The 19,700-nt window shown below is 41.4% G+C and overlaps 2 protein-coding genes across 6 annotated transcripts in view; one reads left to right on the forward strand and one right to left on the reverse strand.

The window, feature by feature from the left end:
* Nucleotides 1-5,391: 5,391 nt before the first annotated feature.
* LOC145457201 (uncharacterized) lies at nt 5,392-12,065 on the forward strand. The gene is made up of 5 exons (XM_080335383.1): nt 5,392-5,863; nt 6,351-6,600; nt 10,414-10,621; nt 11,198-11,452; nt 11,718-12,065. The coding sequence occupies exons 1-5, from the start codon at nt 5,507-5,509 to the stop codon at nt 11,944-11,946; spliced, it is 1,299 nt and encodes a 432-aa protein (XP_080191509.1). The 5' UTR covers nt 5,392-5,506; the 3' UTR covers nt 11,947-12,065.
* A 2,331-nt stretch (nt 12,066-14,396) lies between these two features.
* LOC145457192 (intraflagellar transport protein 140 homolog) overlaps nt 14,397-19,700 on the reverse strand; it is a 35,100-nt gene continuing 29,796 nt past the window's right edge. For all 5 annotated transcript variants that reach the window (XM_080335368.1, XM_080335367.1, XM_080335371.1 and 2 more), the window contains 3 exons: nt 16,691-16,857; nt 15,990-16,131; nt 14,397-14,879 (listed from right to left, as the gene is read on the reverse strand). In XM_080335368.1, coding sequence (XP_080191494.1) covers nt 14,640-14,879; nt 15,990-16,131; nt 16,691-16,857 — 549 coding nt within the window. In that variant the 3' untranslated portion in view covers nt 14,397-14,639. The remainder of the gene's footprint in view (nt 14,880-15,989; nt 16,132-16,690; nt 16,858-19,700) is intronic.

Here is a 19,700-nt window from a genome sequence, read left to right on the forward strand (position 1 = left end):
AGTTTCACGTTAGCATGTCGCCGCACGTATACCCGGAAGTACGAATCACGACCACGAGTTTTCAATACGAGTCACCGCCGCAGCCTATACCCAAAAGGTAACCATGCGACCCCCGCCATAAGACACAATGGCACCGTGCGACCCCCGCCATAAGAGATAAGGGTCACCGTGCCACCCCCGGTTTCTCGGCACCGTGCCACCCCGCCCATAAGAACCAATGGCGATTCGCGAGCGATCTACTATACTACTCACTTGAACAAATTCTCAGTAAATACAAGGATTAGCCGAAATCAAAGAATAAATCAGCACCGATTTCAATCCTAATCTATGCACTCCAATAGCGGCTCTGTAAACAGTCGAAACCGATGTTAGCCTATATTTAGGAATCTCCATAGACTTATAAGTTGGAATGTCGATGCCCACGACCTACGTTTAAAAAGCTCTGACAATGTGGTATCGTGGCAATTGAACAGCATTGCGCCTACCTACAGGCTTGCATGTAAGACGCCGACAATCAGCAATGACGAAATGTCACATATTTTCAGCATAATAATTTCCTATTTCGCAGAGAAACAATGAACACACAATGACGCAACAAACAACTTCCCATTGTCAATGGCTACAATCAATGAGTAAGCGCGTTCCGATAATTATTAATATAATGTTCGCAATGTCGCGACGCAATAACCATGACGTACATCTCTATTTCCTTACTGGTGCTTGTAGAATGCATGGATAATGGATATATAGAACTCAACATATATCCCTGGCAGAGCTGACCTTTATATAGAGTCATAGTTTCAAAGAAAATCAGAACTACATGAATGGAGCGTTATCAGAATAGCGTTTGACGCCTGGAGTCATATTGAACGTGACATATGTGCCAATGCCGTTTATGTACCACCATTTTTATTTTATTTTTTCGATTTAAGATACATGAATAGAATTGCAATTTCAGGAAGGAGTCCAATGATTTGATGAAGTCAACCACCCAACTCCCCCCTTTATTAGCCCGCACATATATATAATATATACAGAGTTGGTCAGTAACGAAGTAGGGGAGATGTGGTACCGATGGATCAAAAATTGGAAAATGATCGCTGGCCCCAAAATGTTCAGCCGAAAACAGCAGATCTTTTGCCGGCTCAGCACTTTGATACAAGCTCTACCTATCGCACTCATATACATGAATATCCGTCTTTTAAAAAAATATTTATGGACGTTCAAAATTTGTTGCTCGAACGTATCATCGGTCCCCACCCGGTGGGTCCGATGGCACACGACCCAGGGACCTATGACACATATACCCTAAAAAACTCAGATGTCACAACTTTTCTTGCTTAGTATTGTAATCTAAGCGACAGCAAGCCAAAGAAGAATGTTTGGTCGCAACCGTCTAAAAATAGAATAAATATTAACTCAAATGTTTTCATAAAATCACGTTTCGATTTAGGCTCGAACTTATAAATTTGAGGGTACATACATACTGCCCGAAAATCGACAGTGTGATTTCCAAATACCTCGTTATAGCGATAAAACATCATATGCAATTATTACATAAAGATTTTCTGTACGTAGGCATGTTTCATTTGTTTCATGATTAGTATGCTTGATTATTTTGCTTGATTTGGCTATTGTATCATCGGTCCCCACCCTACGAATTTTATACATGAATCGAAAAAAATTCCACTCAAGGAAGGTAATGAAAAATATATTAGGTGTTATTATAAAGCCTGATACAAGCCCTACACTTCACAATGAAAATGATTGCTGGTTTGTTCGTGTTGAAGGTTACAAAGAAAAATGTATATGTCGATCTAAATTTAGTTTACACCCCCCAAAACAAAAAACATTTGTGAGAGACCCCATAGCACGTGCACGTCGAATTTTTTGGTATGTGAGGAAAGATTTTGCCAGCATGCAATTGTAGACAAATTCACGGAGTGTAATCATGGAATTATCATAAAGAATTTTGAAAGTATTTTCGGTCCCAGTGATCCATCGGTACCACATCTCCCCTACTTCTACTTTTTGAAGTACTTGAAGTAGATTTTGCCTACTCACACTACTTTTTAAGTAGGTATGATTTTAGACTACTTCTACTTCTACTTGACAGTTTTCAGTTTTGTAGGCAAAAATAGGCGTAGAATACCTACTTACTTACTTACTTGTGAACCACCACTTTTACTTCTACTTGAGTAGAAATTCTGCCGTTACTTCTACTTCTACTTGAGTAGCGACGGTGACTACTTTGACCACCTCTGAATATATATTATGTAGTAATAAATGACAGAACGTGCTAAAAGAGGCGTGTATACTGTGAGACGTACAGAATTATGCAAAATGGGTTATCGCCAGAGATGGTCGGTAACGAAGTACTTCTACTTTTGCGAAGTACTCAAGTAGTTTTCATCTACTTCTGGTACTTACTCAAGTATATCTGATATGTGCTACTTCTACTTCAACTTCGTAATATTTTGTGATCTATTTACATACTTTTCGCTATTTTCAGTTTGTCAAGTAGAAGTAGCTTAGGCCTCTATTCAGGAAGATAGCCTGAGGTATTTCGGTGCTGTTTTCAAGGAGTATCACCATTGAATTTTCATAAAAGTTGAGTGTAAAGCCCAGAATTTTCGTCGCGCCAACCAGTATGATTTCACGAAAGTATCGGTGAATATCATTTAGTTAGTGGGTTGGCGTGGTTCCGTTCACACCGCATTGTCGCCCTTCGCCCATATCAAATATTTCATCATAGTATATAGGACTCATCATAACGTTTGAAACCGATGTTTCGCAATCTATAGCGTTTACTTATCAGATCGTAACCTAGCAGTCCATGGCGTGTCCTGATCTTAATAAGTGAACCCTGACTTTTTTAGTTTTAGAGCTGTTGTAGCATACCACCTTGAAAACTTTCTGGACTAAAGACATGAAATACATTTCCGCTTTTGGAAGTATAGTATTTATATTTCACTTTCAATTCCCAGTATCATATACTTTTGAGTAGTAATTATTATCAGTTCTTTTGTCTCGATTACAGACACATTGAAGTAAAAAAGCAAGTGTATAGTGATGCCTATAATTTCTGGAAATATAGCTACACAATATGGCATTTTTACGATCCATCATTATTTTATTTACGTTTATTATTCGCGCAAAGTGTCTACACCGTATCCTATACAGCTTCTCCGTATTGCTCTTCGACTAAACTACGGGCCTTATAATATCGGGGAGTGCGCCATACCATGATATTTTCTAAAACGTGCTGTTCGATTAAACAGAGGATTAGTATCGCATTTCTATATCAATACTATCATTTTCATCCCATGATGCGGACGAATGCTTATGCTGTCGAAAATTGAATACCTCCTGGTATGCATCGACCAATATCGAATCAAGCTCGGCACCTTTCGCATAGCTCAATTTGCACCTTTTGACAATCCATGCGAGCGAATTACGATCGTTTTCGCAACTACTTACTTGCCTGGGTAGATTTGAAGTACTACTTCTGCTTCAAGTAGTTTAAGGTAGCTTATGGAAGAAGTACTTCTACTCGTACTTGAGTAGATTTTTTCGTCGCTACTTCTACTTCTACTTGAGTAGCTTTCTTGACTACTTTGACCACCTCTGGTTATCGCATGTTACAAAAGCACGAGGCACAAGCTTAAAGTCGCACACTATTAATAATCATAATCAACGGTTCCATTGTTTTCTTCTGCTCAAGACGCATGGAGATATGAGGATGCTTTCTTAATTCGCTATAAAGAACGGTGACGCGCGCGGCTATAAGGAAAGGATGATCGAGCCGCTGACAAACCGGCGAAACTTTAAGACGTGATACGAGGATTGATCTGCAGACTCTCGTCCGGATGGCCGAACTAATCAAATGCGCGAACTTTCGCGTCAATTCAAGTGGAAGCTGCGTTTACCCTTGACGGATGGCCTGGCCAATGGTCTGGCCGTGGTCATACTAGAGCAGTGGTTCTCAGATCTCGCGGGCCGGTAAACTTTCAAAAATCAAAATTGACCCTTTAATTACAATATTATGTATGCAGCTCAATGTAATATTGGAAACTTTATTCGATGCTGTGTTTTTGATATTGCTGCCAAGGCGAAGCTCGCGAGGTCCTAACTCTATTGTGATTATTCGGTATCGTCTGAAAGAAATTCGACTTGGATACTTATAGCCTATTAACTGTCAAGTGTCGCCAAATTGCACAGTCGGAATTGAACGAAGTTCGTTTAAAAGTCTCCGTAGCTTTCATATATCGCTTGCCCAAAACGAGTTAGTTTTCGCTTTCAAACGCTTTCGTACAACAATTGCACAATTGTGACGCAGCCCAAAGTAGACCACGAGCTCTCTATTACGACACCACGCAGAAAAAATCGCTCAGAACGTCTGAAGGTAAAATTTGATGCTTCATTTCTCTAATTAATCGGCAAGCATCCAACTTCTTGCATTTTGGAGTTACGGTATCAAATTAAAATATATTTGGCGGACATGCAGGAAACTTGCCACGGACCGGCGGCTGAGAACATCTGTACGCTGACCCCTGATACCCGTCGGAATACCATTCCACACAATTTGTTGGAATTTGCTCCAATTTGTTGGAATGTGTTGATTAGCCTATCTTTTAGCAACTCACCGACGAGGACAAAGGCATGTGAAGATGAAGTCGTCAAATTCTGTAGCATATACAATACATAGAGACTGTAACTGAACTGATTCACGAGCTCAGCAATTTCTATTAGCTTCCTCATATCTCCAATAAGACACCAATATTTTTTAGAATCAGATTGTTGGTCGCACGGTTGCTGCACAAGATGAATTATTCATCGAATTTGCATGAATCTGAAGACGATGAAGACGCTCGGCCTAAACCCTAATCCTAACCCGAACGGCATATAGTCACTTTAGTCAGTAGTCAAGTCACGTTACGAGCGGCATTACTAAAATGTGATTGGTCAGTTGGTGAGCTTACTCGTTCATTTTCAAATTATTTCCTTGAGAACTCATGTAACGCTCAATATTTACTCCGGCAATACGGCTTCAAATGATATTTGCTGCAGCTCTAAAATATAGTCAAATTTTTCCTGTTGATATTGATACTATTATTCTTGGGTAAATATGACAAGCCTATAATATGTGTTGGACATTGTAGTCATGGTAGTATCTTATACTACGTTTACGTTGGCTGCCGTGAATGAAAATATACATATATCTTTCCACTACAGTATATGCTTCAAGCTCTCTATAGAAGTCTTACTTATAACGAAATGTGTAATTGGATATTCATTCCTGCTCGGACGCTTCTGCTGCCGTAATCTTGAACCATGATTGGAAGACCACTTTCAATACACTGGCGTTGCATTCAGCAAGGAACTCTGACCGTCTGGTTCAATCTAATTATTGTAAACGGTGTGATTACTCGTTAGAAACAGCGGCAAGAGCCCATGCCATTCGGTACCCGGGTTACGGGAAGTCGTGTCAAAGGGATCTACAAAGATGGGAAAAGCTGTCAGTCGCATGAACTGCGCGAAGTCGGGGAATAGAAGATCGCGCCGAACGGGCGAGGTGAATCGCAACAAGTCTAACGACGCCGAAAGGACAAGAGATCTCATCTACGTGGAATACCCGGATCGTATGCTAGAAAAGTCCACAACGACAGCCGACGACAGAACGAGTTTTGTCCAACATGATAGTTTGACTCTGAACGTCTTGGACTGTGATGTTGCTCATAATGCAAACAAGCTTGAAACGATACACGAATGCGATGAACATTCAACAAAGACCACCAACGCCAGTCAGCGCAACAACTGGGCGGATCAGAAAAAAGCACTTTGGGCCCCGGAAAAGAGCAAGGTACTGTCCATCGGTATTATTTCGTGTTAGAAATCTTTGCTACGTGATGTAGGCTGACCTACTTGTAATACGCACAGCACTCACGGACTGGCTATATTAGGGATATAAAAAAGTTCGTCTTGGTTGATAGGTTATTTCCGATTAGCCTTCCCGGTGGGTTAATACAAAGTTGCATTTGACACGCGTAACATAGGCCTATGCCAAAAGGGAATGGACCTTTGCTATGTACAACAAGGTTTGTTGTAGCAGAGATTGTTGTATTACGATTCTTGTCGATCGAGTCAGTGGTCACATCACGCAGCCCTGATAATTCGAATTCGAATTCGAATTCGAATTTAATATGAAAAAATAGTAGCTATAATTCTACTTCTAATTTAATTCGGAAAGGCTGAGAACATTATAGTTGTCTATTTGTTGTCAACGTCTAACCTTGCTACCCGTGATGACCATCCAATTAACCAAAATAAAGTACATGCGTTGCATTCAGAGAATCGGCAACAGCATCGAAATAGTTGTATGCCCGGAGATATCCACCATAACTCACATCACGGAACATCAAGGCCCCGAAGACGCGGAGCAACCGTCGAAACATCTCACGCCGAACAGAATGCCCGATGACGAGCTAACTGCCGTGACACCTTTGGAGTGTAGTAATTACGGAGACGTGTCGGCCATCGAGATGTCACAGAGCACGCTGAGGGCCCCTCCAAATTCTGTAAACAGCCAATTTATATCAGGTACATAGTATTTCAAAGAGTAGCCTATGCTGTATACGATAGGTGTTCGCTGTGCAAGTGCAGTGCGTTGTGCAATGTGCATTGTGCAACCTACATCCCGCGTAGAGAAATTGTGCAACCCGTGGAGAACTTAACATTTTGAATGGTGTGTGTCCCATGAAATATGTTTCTATAATTGAAAGTTTATATAGTCGGTACGTTTGATCAAATCTCAAGTGAGATTCGTGAGCCAAGACGAGGGGCAGAAATCTCTAACATATGTAGGACGTAGGTGTATAGGCTATACCGTGTGTTAACCTGGGACATCGATACTTTTGACAATATTCAATAACCATGATTGAACTCCAGGTATTATATTGTAGCCTAATCTGAATGCTACCAATCAGTGGTGGCTTTTGGGGTGGGCGAGGTGGGCGGTCGCCTGGGGCCCCCTGGTCGAAGGGGCCCCCTCTCTGGTTTATGCGCTTTTTTCAGGGATAATAGCGAATAAACATGGAAATCCGTGTACCAAGCAAGAATATGATTCCGTACAGATGTGTCAATCATCATCAAATCTCTGCATTTGTTTGAAAAGTCCCGTATCACTATAATCATCACGTCTCTGCATGCGGTGGAATTACTTAGTTTTGATGTATAGTCTATCCTTGCACAAATGCAATAATAGATATGGCCGAATCCAGCATCTGACCAAACCTTGACGCGGTGAAAGATAGATAATTATAGCAGATGCGAAAGGGGGGTCTGGTCAGAAGTTACGGTTAGATACTTATAGGGGGCCCCCCGGTAAGTCTCGCCCGCCCCCCTTCCGTTCATAGGGCCACCACTGCTGCTACCAATATACCTTGTCGAATTTTATGATGCCTCGTAATCACCCACTATCAATTCATAATGAGATGATGTGCCTTGCGTAAAATATCTTTTGTGTATATAGGCAGGGTTGCCATCGACATCGACCAAAAAATAAGGACAGTCGAAAAATGAGATTAGCATGAAAAAGCGTTTTTGTACATAATTTGTGGCGGCATATCACATTCCATACTTTTCACCAGAAACAATCTGCTCCAGCAACTCCTTATTGTTATTAGAAAGTGCTTCATAGATGTCACGACAGCTCAGGTCTAGGATTACCTTTACTGAGGGCCGAAACAGCACTTCGTCAGTCCCCCCCCCCAAAAAAAAAACACATTGGTCTTCGCCCCCCTCTAGGGTGATAAACTAAACTGCCCACCTCGTTAGAGGCGTCAACCAAGATGGAAAAAGGCCGTACATCAAGTTCAGACAAAATCATTTCTGAGCGTATGGAGCAAAAATTCCAGTAACAATGTTGTAGTCTTGGTCCTGACCGAAGAAAATTTATTTGCAATGTTCGAACCGGGGAATATTGCTTTGAACTATTGCGATGTGCAATTGCTAGTGAGAAATGATTGCTGGTGTTTAACAGTATGGAATGCCCAGGTACGAGGTACCCTCAGCAGCAGCTACCTTGTAGTCTGTGGTCGTTGGTGCTGATCGACTTGTGGAAAAATTATTCATCGACTGGCTCAAACTAATCATCATGACACACTTTTTGTATTTTGGGGTATAAATGTGAATTGAAATAGCGGTCTTTCCTATGGCCTCCAGCAATGTTCCCTCTAATTTTTCACGAGTCTGCGAAAACACGCCAAATCACTGCGCAGGCACTTGGACAACAGTGCGCAACCCCCCCAAAAGGTGATAAAACTCTCCGGGCTATAGGCTTTTTCCCGGTGCTTATAATCGCAATAGTGGCTGTGTCGCCTATACACACGCGGAGCGCCAAAAATTTATATAATTCATGATTACATTGGTCAATATGATCGGGAATTGCATATATAGTGCTATCCATTTTTATCCTCTCCCTGCTCACATAATCAGATTTACCGGCAGAGCTGATCGAGCGAGGTGTGTTGGAATAGATAGGCCCTCTAAAATAATAATAAAACATCTTCCTACGTACCCGTTGGTAATGACTTCGTTACATGATGTTATTTCGTGACCTAGCTCCTATCTGCTATGTCAAAAGATCTTGAAATCGCCCAAACGCGTTCTAAACTAAAAGAGGTACACCATTTCAAATTGGTATTTATTTACTGGAAGATAATGTTCCCTCGATATAGCATTTGTCTTGTTTTGGGACTCGGATCACCGGGACAGCACATGGGCAGTAGTTTTCGGTCAAGGTTTTCTCGCTGCTGATCGTTCTGGCACACTTCTCGGAGTCGCATATGTTACACAACCTTCAATTTCGTATGTCTTGGCGCGTCATGGTGCGGTAATGGCCGACGCCCAAGTGCCCATGTCTATAAATCATGCGTATTTTTTGTCGGGATAGGGTACCCAATAATCACGATATCCGACAATATTAAATCGCGCGTATAGCGCCAAAAAAAAAAATCCTGAAAACTCCAAACAAATACATCATGAGTTATGTTAATTCACGAAATAATTTTGGGGCCCGTCGACCTCGGCCCCTCCAATTGGGGGGTTTGGGGTGCGGCTGTTACGGTCCTGAGTAAATCTTGAGCAATGCCACGCGGAGAAGACTATTCGTTAGTTTCGCGCAGATTAGCTTCGAGATAGCCCATTTTTATTTATAACTTTGTTAAACCATGTTATTTCGCTATTCCCAGAAAATACTGCGCTATTGAAATGATATCAGTATCGCTCACGCGTACGAGACCATACTAAAAAAATCTCTTCCGTGAGGCACACGTGATAGTAAATTCTCATTTCTTCACGGAGCGCAATATTTACCTTTGCGGGCCGCTCTTGTACCTCGAGTTCAGACTTCGGTGATAACACTATTTGGCCCTGGCAATGTTCCATCTAATTTTTCACGAGTCTGCGAGCCTGCGTGGTCCATTGGACAACAGTGCGCAACGACTAAAAAAAACATCACTTCTGATTTTTTGTGCGCAGGTTAGATTTTCTGTGCGCAGAGACCGTTTCAGCACTGCGCATTTGCGCACGTGCGCGGCTTAGAGGGAACATTGGCCTCCAGGTTAATGTCACAATTGCAGATGTTGCTATGTGCGAAACACTCGCCCTTCAAGCTTCGTTAGAAACCTTTGAATTCACTCTCATAATCGTCACGAAAAACATTTTTACGCCTGTTCATTCAAACTAATCAGATTTAGCCTTATTTGCAGCTGAAACTATGCGCAAGTGCAATATAATTTGTAAAAATTTATCAATGATTTATAGCTTTACTACTTTTTAACCAATGTGTCGACTGCACCGCGTCTTTTTCACTACGCAATAAATGCTGCCTACCCCACAGCTTCAGCTTATTCTGCTGTAGACCAAACAGTAGGAACCTAGTACTGCTGTTTACTGCTAAAATGACGTCCGCTGTGGTAGCTTGGTATATACGAAACTGCTATACCACCACGAAACTGCCCTAGCTATCTCACCCCTTAGAAGTCAAATCTTGTGGTGTGCACGTCATCAGAGTTCCTTTTATTTATGATGTCATAAAATTTCGACGAAAAGCATAATTTTATAATATGCAACACAGATCGAAGTACTGTAGCAGTTGAAAAAATGACAAAATAAGGACGCAAGTCGAAAATAAGGACATTTCTTGGAAATAAGGACGGTATGGCAACCCTGTGTATAGGCCTAGTACTGTCGTTCGCAGCAAGGCTGTAATACCGATGCAAGTATTGGGAAACCAATGCGCGACCCGTGATTTCATAATAATATTAAAATATGCTCGTCAAAACGATGCACATTGCACACCCCATGGTGCACACTACACCACAACTTTCATTCATACTTTACTAACCCTAGGTATCGCTCCGATGGACAGCAATAACGAGGGCGATGTCCTTCCGGACACTACCAGAGATTCGGTGTTCGCGCACGAACTTTCCTTCTTACCTGAGCATCGCGTCGACGCCGTGTATTACTCTAACTTTGGAGCTGGTCGAATGCTGTTGAATAATAACAGTCTGGTCGTCTACCAGAACGGCACGATGAAATCGGAAGCCCCAAACAGGTAAATCATCTTGCAACTTCGTAACAAAATACACTCGAATTTTTCGAGTTGTTTCAGGCTGTCAAAGGCTCAAAGGAATCTACATAAGAACACTGTAGTGAATTAAAAACACAGTAGCCAAATAATGTAGGCAATAATAATGCCTCCAGCAAATTTAGACTTCGCCTGTACGGCGCCACGTCATTTTTCAATTATCATGCATTATAAATTTTTACTAAGAGAAAAATCAACAAAAACTATAGTTTCGATTGATCGTTTGACAGCATACGAAACATGTCGTCCAAAGCTCGCACGCTAGAGGAATTGACGCGTCTGCGAAGTCTTATTCAACCCACAACATTGTCACAAAAGTGCATTGAAATAAGTAATTATCATACCATTGACGTTATGTAGCCTACAACATGCTTTGTATTATATGTGGTCACATAGATCAACCTTCCACATATCTTTCATACCGTTATATCGCGCCGTTAGTGATACTCGAATACTTACATTCAGGTGCTCGATTTTACTCAACCCATATGCATTGATCTATACTTTATTGTCTCGTACGCAAACGGAACTTTATAATTTCAGGAACTCAAATGAACAGAGCGGAGGCCCTGGGCTCGACAGCGATTTCGGAGCCAGCGCTGGAGTAGAGATGCGAATCGTGTCTTCAGATTTCTCCGGAGCAGACAACGCGCCGCCAATCGGAGCCGGCCGCGACAGTCACGCGAGATCGATCGTCGATTATCCTCGGGAAATCGACAGGCTGAGCGCCAGATCTGTTCTGCAGATGTCTAGAGCGCGCATCGGCTCCAACAAATTCGTGCCGAGGACGCTACCTGTGTAAGTTATTGTGGTTCCTATATACCGCCACTATGTATCACTATATCAGACTTATGTTTTCCTGAAAATGCTACAGGAGAACTGTGAATAGTGTGAAACGAGCCATCCTCGTGATTTGATAATGAACTCAGAATGAATTCAGTTTCCATATTTTGCGAATTCAGCGATTTTATTCTAATTAGGAAACAGACTGCGTAGCTGCAGAGTAATTCTAAAATTCCTTGTCCCGCTCTTCACGCGCTACCTAATCATTGATTTTGTGCAGCATGGAGATGGTGCCTACGGCGAGTTCCGAAAGCGGTGTAGCGTACGCCATGGTTATCAGAAACCGCAGGCCTGCAACGATAGGTGCTCCGGACGAACTGTTTCAAGCGACCATGGAATGGGATCCATACGACCTGGACGGTAGTCACACGCGCTGGCAGGAATTCTTTATTCCGGGTGTTACTTTTCCGCCACAGCCTGTGCTGTGCCCTGATGAATATTGGCTTTGAATTGGAGTGTAGTATATACTGAAATTCCATGCGAGATACGTGATGAATGTGTAAGAGGGATCCCTATGCTTCCAAATTTTCTCGCTCTTGCCGAACATATGAATAAAGTATATATATATACATTGTAACTGACGGCTGTATCGTGCCTGGAGCAATAGGCGGCTGAACTGGTGACTGGCTGTGTTTAGGTTGACGACTTCCTAACCCACAGTTTCACTAGTTATGGATGTATTGCAGAAAAGTAGGGTACGTCAGGAAGCGTGTTGAAATGAGTCTCGCGATATTCGAAAGGGATTGTTTCTACCCGAGCGATACAGAAGGTCTACAAAGGGTAGACTTGGTAATTAAGCAATACGCGACAATGGATTGCAAGGCTGAGTATCCTTGTCATGATATTGTGCAATTGTATGCGGGTTAGGGGCGAGGGCCTACGTGGAAATCCCAGTACTGCGAGCACAATATAGGTCCCTCGTAACAGGTACCTGGCGTTACCTATAGGGACATCGCGTTAAGGACCAGCTTTCTGCTACAACATATATTACAATGTGCCTGATTGATTTGATTGGGAATTGGAGTAAATAGTTGGTCAACGACCTCACTGAAAGTTTCATACGGAGTTGAAAATACATATCCATCTGGGACCTGGCCCATCTAATCTTGCACGCTCCGTGAAGTTGTTACCAGTAATAGCCTATGCATATTTTCAAGGGTAAAATCAGCATGATTTACTTTTCCCACCCATTAAAAAAGCAACTAGACTACAAATACATGGTAATAAAACAATGTTCTGCGACCCGCAGAATCCTGTGCTGTTAGAATGCGGCCCGAAATGGAAAGCAATGCGAAGTCGAGAACCTATGCCGTACTGGGTCGTTTCGACACAACCACCTGTTCATTACATCGCGTCGTTTCTTGTGCATTATATTATTGCATTGTGTCTTGGGCAGAAAATATTTAAAAAAAATCAGATTGATATTCTATGGCTCTCACTGTGCTCCCCTAGACATAATTTGGATCACGTCTTCTCTATACTACAGGTAAGCCAATATCTATACAGTCGCACCACAGTAGTCCGTAAGCTCGGATATCCGCATTTTGGTATCGTTTGGCATGTCGGAGACTGCACAAATTACTTGATAATACAAAACTAAACACCACAGCACAGTAAACTAGCAAATGGTTATGAAGTTTAAAACTGCTGTTAGAAACTGCAAGCCACGTTAAATTTGCAAGTATGTTGTCGGCGTGCGACTTCTGTCACTGAACGTTATTTTTATAATACCGTCAGACTAGTCCAAGTCGTGGTACCCTAGATGTACACCGGAAAACCAGAAACGCTTCACTTTCATAAAGGATCAATTTATTAACTGAATTGGTAATGTATTGATTCGAGTAGGCCTATACATGCGAGGCCGTATATTTCAACAACCGCAAGTATTCTAATTAGAGGTCGACCGATTATCGAGATGGCCGATATTTAGAGCTTGCCCGATTATCGGTATCGGTCTATGAAGGCCGATATCGCGGCCGATATTTTATATTTAAAAAAATTAAAAATATTGGAAATTCAGTGCCCCGTGTTCTCAATCTCAAGAACTTGACGACGCAAAGGATAATATGTGACAGATTTACCATTGTAGGACGAGTTTAATTTGGTGAGCATGCAGAGAAACTTTGCTTCCTGCATTACAATCTACCTTTTCTGAACTGATCTGCAATTCTGTATCATGTTTTGATTTTCGGGTTATCCCAAATTTCAACGAATGTTCATAATTAAGCGATAAGTCTTTTCAATTTCAGTTTTCTCGTTTGTTGTTCAGCTTTCTGTGGCATGAACAAGTGCCATCTTGCCTAATATATAATATTTTTGGCGAAAATGTTCTCTGCTCCTTCCATATTAATATCGGCCTATGATATCGGTTATCGGCCTTGTGAGTGTCGAAATATCGGTATCGGCCTGTAAAAATCAATATCGGTCGACCTCTAATTCTAATAATGTTGTCAATATTAGATGTAGCAACTCCGAAATTTCGCTCAGTCCATATACATACATAGCAGATAGGGTATAGAAACTGCTGCCTAATTTGCAGGGCGAAGATCTAGCCTAGCGCAATGGTTCCCAGACTTCTTATGATCGCGACCCCAAATTTCGTTTCGAAAATGTTGCGCGACCCCACCTCTCAATTTGGCGTGCTGGTGACTAAAAACTCGACAGCACCTTCGCCCAAACCTACCCACGGCCTATGCGCTAATCCGGAGGCTATGTGCGCACTGCGCAGTAAGTAATAGCAGTTATATGAACTGGACAATCCTTGTTGAGTACCCCTGATCACATTAAATATTGCCGACATTATTTTCGTAACTAGCGCTCCAATACACGAAACCCCTTCTCACCTACCAATAGGCTTCAACCCGTACTCGACTCTCAAATGCCAAAAAAAAACCAACCATTTCAGAAAATGCATTTATATACAGAATATATCTTCAACAATGATAAAACAGTGTTCTATAATATTACATCGGGTTGATGATAGCAGCAAAACGTTGCTTAGTGTTAGGATGATCAGAATTCCACACTCTATTAATATGTGCAAACAGAAACAGACCGAATTTGAATCAAAGCGTTAAAAATCTTGCCACTGTGTATTATTCTACAATAGTTATATCAGACGAGGTAATAAAAAATAAAAAAATTATCTAAAACGATACATATCAATCGTGGAGTCTCCGTTTTCGTAGATTTCTTCCGATATATCGCCCTTGTCGATCTCGTCCTCGTCACTGTCCAAAGCGACACGTTTGTTGCCAGTTTCACCCTGTCGCGTAGAGATGCCTAAAGCTTGCTGGACCGTCTCTATGGTTTGGACGTTAACGTAGTAAGCCATGTTGACGGTGGGTATGCGGTCCTGCATCTCTTTCATTAACTGCGAAGCCTGCGAAACGAGTGGGAGGGAAGGTGGTCAGTAATGAAGCACTTTTACTATTTCGAAGTACTCTTTGCATAAAAGTTTTGTATTTATTTATTGAAATAAATATATAACTTATCAAACCCCATGAAATTGTTAGGTTGTCTTAAGGCTCAATTCCAACCAGTAGAAGGAAAGTTATTGCAGTACAAAATTTTGCCCTTGAACTAGTATATACGGGGGGAAATTCGTTACACATTATAATAATTTCTAGGGGCAGCCAGTAAGATGGCGCTTCTTCGATATACCCCCCGAGCTCAAACATATCAAAATTTATAAACGGAAAAATAAATTGTTTTCCGTGTTGCGATTGGAGTAGTGGGTTCTGGATATTAGGGTTGGAAGTGGGTTAGGGTTGTGAGTGGGAGATATTAGAGTCATGGGTGAGGAATATTAGGGTTGTGTTTGAGGGGGGGGGGGAGATATTAGGGTTCGAGGATGACGGATGTTAGGGTTGGTGGATAAAAGATATTAGGGTTCGGGGTTGCGGACATTAGCTTAGGTATTTTATCAACTCTAACCCTAATATCTCTCACGCTTAACCCCAATATACGTTATTCACACAATCCCAATATATGTCATCCCCTAACCCTAATATCTCTCACCTACAACCCTAATATTGGGATGCCTTACCCATACCCACTTGTAACCCTAATATTCCATACTCAACACGAAAAGAATTTATTTTTCCGTTTATAGATTTTGATACGCTCGATCACGCGGGTATATCGTAGAAGCGCCAGTAAAATTTGATCAATTTTTATATTTATTTTAATAAATTAATCCCGCATTTTTTCCCTACACGGCAATGTTTTATAGTTTGGAATTGAGCCACAAATTGGCGGGCAGCGATATTAGTCAACCTCACAATTTTATCTAGTATTCAGTAAAATTTAAAAAAAATAGTCGTTTCTGAACAGACTAAATCTACTTTTCAAACCAACAGCAGCAATTTGCGGGCTTTAAATTTCTAATTTCACTTTACAAGTAGTTTTGACGTGACTTGGAAATTGCTGCTGCGTGTAATTGAGTAAAATTTACATCATTATTCTATTTCAATTATGGTACTAGCTATACCTTGTCGTACACTTGATTCTGAGCATGGTGCTCGATCAGCATGCCGTAAACGTCTCCAATTCGCACTGCGGAATCCAAGTCCGGCTCCGCTAACAGCACGTGACATTGCTTGATGGCCTCCGCGGGGTCACTGTCCAATAAGCTTTAAAAAATGATAGCATGACGTCACAAGTCTTGTTATGATACAACCATGCTTACACGCGGGGCATTCAACCAATGTTGTAATGACTTGACCCGACTCGAGTCATTTTTTTCCAAATTTTTTTCTATCGTACCCGACTCGAACCAAGTCATATGACTCGAGACCAGGACGGCCAAGACCGACATTTCATTGTAACTTCGAAGAATAAAATAGTGTCACCACATTATTGCTATTTCGTCTATCAGTCCCGACACTCGGAAAATAGGGCCAGAAACTGTTACAATTGAGGAAAATGACGATATTGTGAATGCGAGCCATTCCAAATCATTCGAGCAGAATTGGATTGAACTGAAAACTGAATAGTAAACGTAATGACTCAGACTAAAGTCAAAACACTATGACTCAAACTAGACCCTCCATTCACTGACTTGGAATCAAACTTGACTCGGCAGTGAATTGAAAATGACTAGATTGACTCTAGTCAAAACTATAACAGTGAGATTGACTTGTGACTCGGAACCTTGTGACTTGGTTACGACCCAGGTAAAGAGCTCCATACCGCTTTGCTTGAATGAATTTCTTCACAAGAGCGATTCTGGTCTTCAGCTCCGTGATTTTATCTTCTTGTTGCTGCTTGTTCGGCATTTTGGCCTTCGACAAGCATTTGAAGGCTTCCGTCAGGGCGCCGAGAGCTTTGTCGTAGTTCTGGTACTCGTCGATTTCAACCTGGCGACAAATCGACCCCAATTAAGGCTACGGAGGTCAGAGTACTTCTACTTTTTTTCTTCAAATTTTACTGGCTGCTCGATGAAATTGTTAGGTTGCTTAAAAAACTATGCGCACTAATTTTAGATAAATTCTAACCCATGGAAGCATGGCTACTTGTGAAAAAACTTTTGGATTAATTTAATGCAAATGAATATATATATTTTCTCAAATTAAACTGTCTACTGCAGTGCTTTTCAACCTTTTTGAGCTCCGTTCGCACTTTATTTGTAAAATAAATTTCATTCGCACAAACTAATTGAAAATTGAGAAGATGAAGATATAGGCCTACTTAACAACATTTTGTTCAGATGTGCAACAAATTGGCTGCTATGTAGCTCAAGCTATCAAGTGCCTAATTAAAAAGGCATTTTTTTTCGCTGGTATTGCTTTCAATTATTTCACTAAAAGCCTTCTCAGCCAAAAATTGTTGTTGGGAATTTGTACAACAACGCCTACTAGTGATTGGATGGCCAGGTCTTGAAATCTGTTCTGCACTCCTATCCAAAATATAGCGTGTTTTTCGCGAGTGAAAAATGCTTGCTGGCAGAAATCGTTTATGAGAGCTGACACAAAGGTCCCACGAGGCTCCAGTTTGTCGAAAGGATGGAAAACCCACATGTTTGTGTTGAGGCTTTTGCCTTATGTCTTTGGAACATAAGGTGCAAAACGATCAAGGAGAGTAGGCACATTGGAGCTCGCTACCTTATGATACGTTGCTCCAACTTCTGTCTCGCAAGTTTGTGAGCATAACAAATAACGATACTGTGTGTTATACTCTTTAGCTTAAATTTACTTGAGAATACATGACAGTTTATAACGGTAAAGTAGCTTTTAGACTACCACCAAAATCTGAGTTTTTGTGGCATCTCGCGACCCGAGCCTCACCCATGAAAAGGAATTTATTTTTAATATTGCAGTTGTATGCTACGATTTTATGGGCAATGGGCATGTATGACATACAGAACGCGCACACCACAAATCTACCATCACAGCTCTACAAAACATGTCTGACGCATGCGTTTTCAAATTGGGGCAAATCAAATTCCTCTTCCTATCGCAGTTGCAGTACTGTCTACTCAGATGCAAGAACGGGACTATTCCGTGACGACAACGGAGCATATCCAATCCATCTCGAAATGTTTGGCCATCCAGCATCGGTCATTTTTAGACCGAGGTTTTGTCGGCGCTTATGTTTTTGGCACCGCATTTTATCAGCCGTTTGTTCGCCAAAACTTTACGTCTTCATGTGCCCCGACGCAGAAGAGGTTGGCTTCGAAATGAATGCGTCTCATAGGCCTGATTTCGCTCGTTGCACACCCCTACACTAACTAGTTCATCGGTCTTCGACCATGTTTTCAGAAAAAAGAACAGTCGAACCAATCTTATCATGAATTCTCATGATGAAGCCGTATTTAATGCGTGTCTCGCTTATTGGCTACAGTACCCAACACAGTAATCTTGGATATGTAAAAACGATCGCAGGATTTTTTGCAATAAATTCAATAAATATTACATACATATTAACAGATAGCTCTGGCACCGTGTCGACCCAAAATTATACCCTTTGCGGTCCAAACTTTAACAACCCTTGAAGGGGTAAAATTTTCGTTACAGTAACTTGCAAATGTGAGTCTGTAATGATGGTATTTACTACTATCCTCGTGCCTCGCGCTAATCGAACAGGTATTATAGAAATATGATGATTGTTTAGCGAAGAAAGCAGAAAGTCAATTTGACGTCATTTTTCAGCCTGTCGCAGGCTCAGACGGGCTGATATACTGTATGTCTGCCACTATAGAGATTGTGGAGATCTCTATACTGCCACTACACCAGCCTCCAAACCAGGCTTTTGATTACGTAATAATTATAGTGCGGGAATATTAATTCACTACAGCTTGTGAGAGCTATACGATTAGTGGTGCGTCGTATTAAGTTTTTACAATTACGTCGCAACTAAAAAAGTTACACTGATCTTAAATTTTCTATTAGGTTTATTTGAATTATTTCACGTCAGAAAAGATAACAATTAATCGCGATTTTCATTCGCACTTGATCCGGAGTTTCATTCGCAACATTCGCACCACCTTCGTCATTCGCACTGCAATTTTTTTCATTCGCACAAGTGCGAACCGTCACACAGGTTGAAAAGCACTGGTCTACTGCATGCAATTGTTAAGTTGCCTGAAAATCGATGGGCACCAAATTTGGCTTTTGGATTTGAAAGAAATAGTATTTACGGTGTCAACTTGTTCAATTATTTATTAAAAATCTACCCACCGTAAATACTATAATTTGAAACGCTTAATTTTGAACGTCAGTAACTTTTCAGCAACCAAGCAATATCATGGGGTAGCGAATAATAGGAGCTTCTATAGTTTTTAACACAAAACTAACGAAACGTAGGGGTGTATGCATCATGCATGTATGGCATAAATTCAGAGGTGGTCGATAACAGAGCACCGTAATTTTCCGAATATAGTGCGCCCCCATGTATAATACGCACCCTTGAAATGACGTGTATATTCTAGTACGCATCCTGCATTCGCAGTACATGAGTACATGAATAGTTGCGGTTTAGTATTCGATGTTATTCTGTTTTGCGATGTCACTGTCGAACAAGCATGACATAATGATCGCTAATCATATTACAATTAACGGCATTGTCTCTAAACGAGAATAGATAGTCGCCAAAGCCTGTGAGGTCGGCGACGTGATGGTTCAGGCTAGCGACATACGACATCTTGCACACTAGGCCTATTACAATTACAGATGCGATTGCTCAGGCCAACGGTTATGTCGGG

Source organism: Botryllus schlosseri, chromosome 15 (genome assembly GCF_051294905.1).
Source record: "Botryllus schlosseri isolate E-star chromosome 15, Bs_hap1, whole genome shotgun sequence".
Taxonomy (NCBI): Eukaryota; Metazoa; Chordata; class Ascidiacea; order Stolidobranchia; family Styelidae; genus Botryllus; species Botryllus schlosseri.

Coding starts and splice junctions, on each gene's coding strand:
- LOC145457201 (XM_080335383.1), top strand. CDS start 5,507: ATGGGAAAAGCTGTCAGTCGCATGAACTGCGCGAAGTCGGGGAATAGA. Junction 6,601..10,413: donor AAACAGCCAATTTATATCAG/GTACATAGTATT, acceptor TACTAACCCTAG/GTATCGCTCCGATGGACAGC. Junction 11,453..11,717: donor GTGCCGAGGACGCTACCTGT/GTAAGTTATTGT, acceptor GATTTTGTGCAG/CATGGAGATGGTGCCTACGG.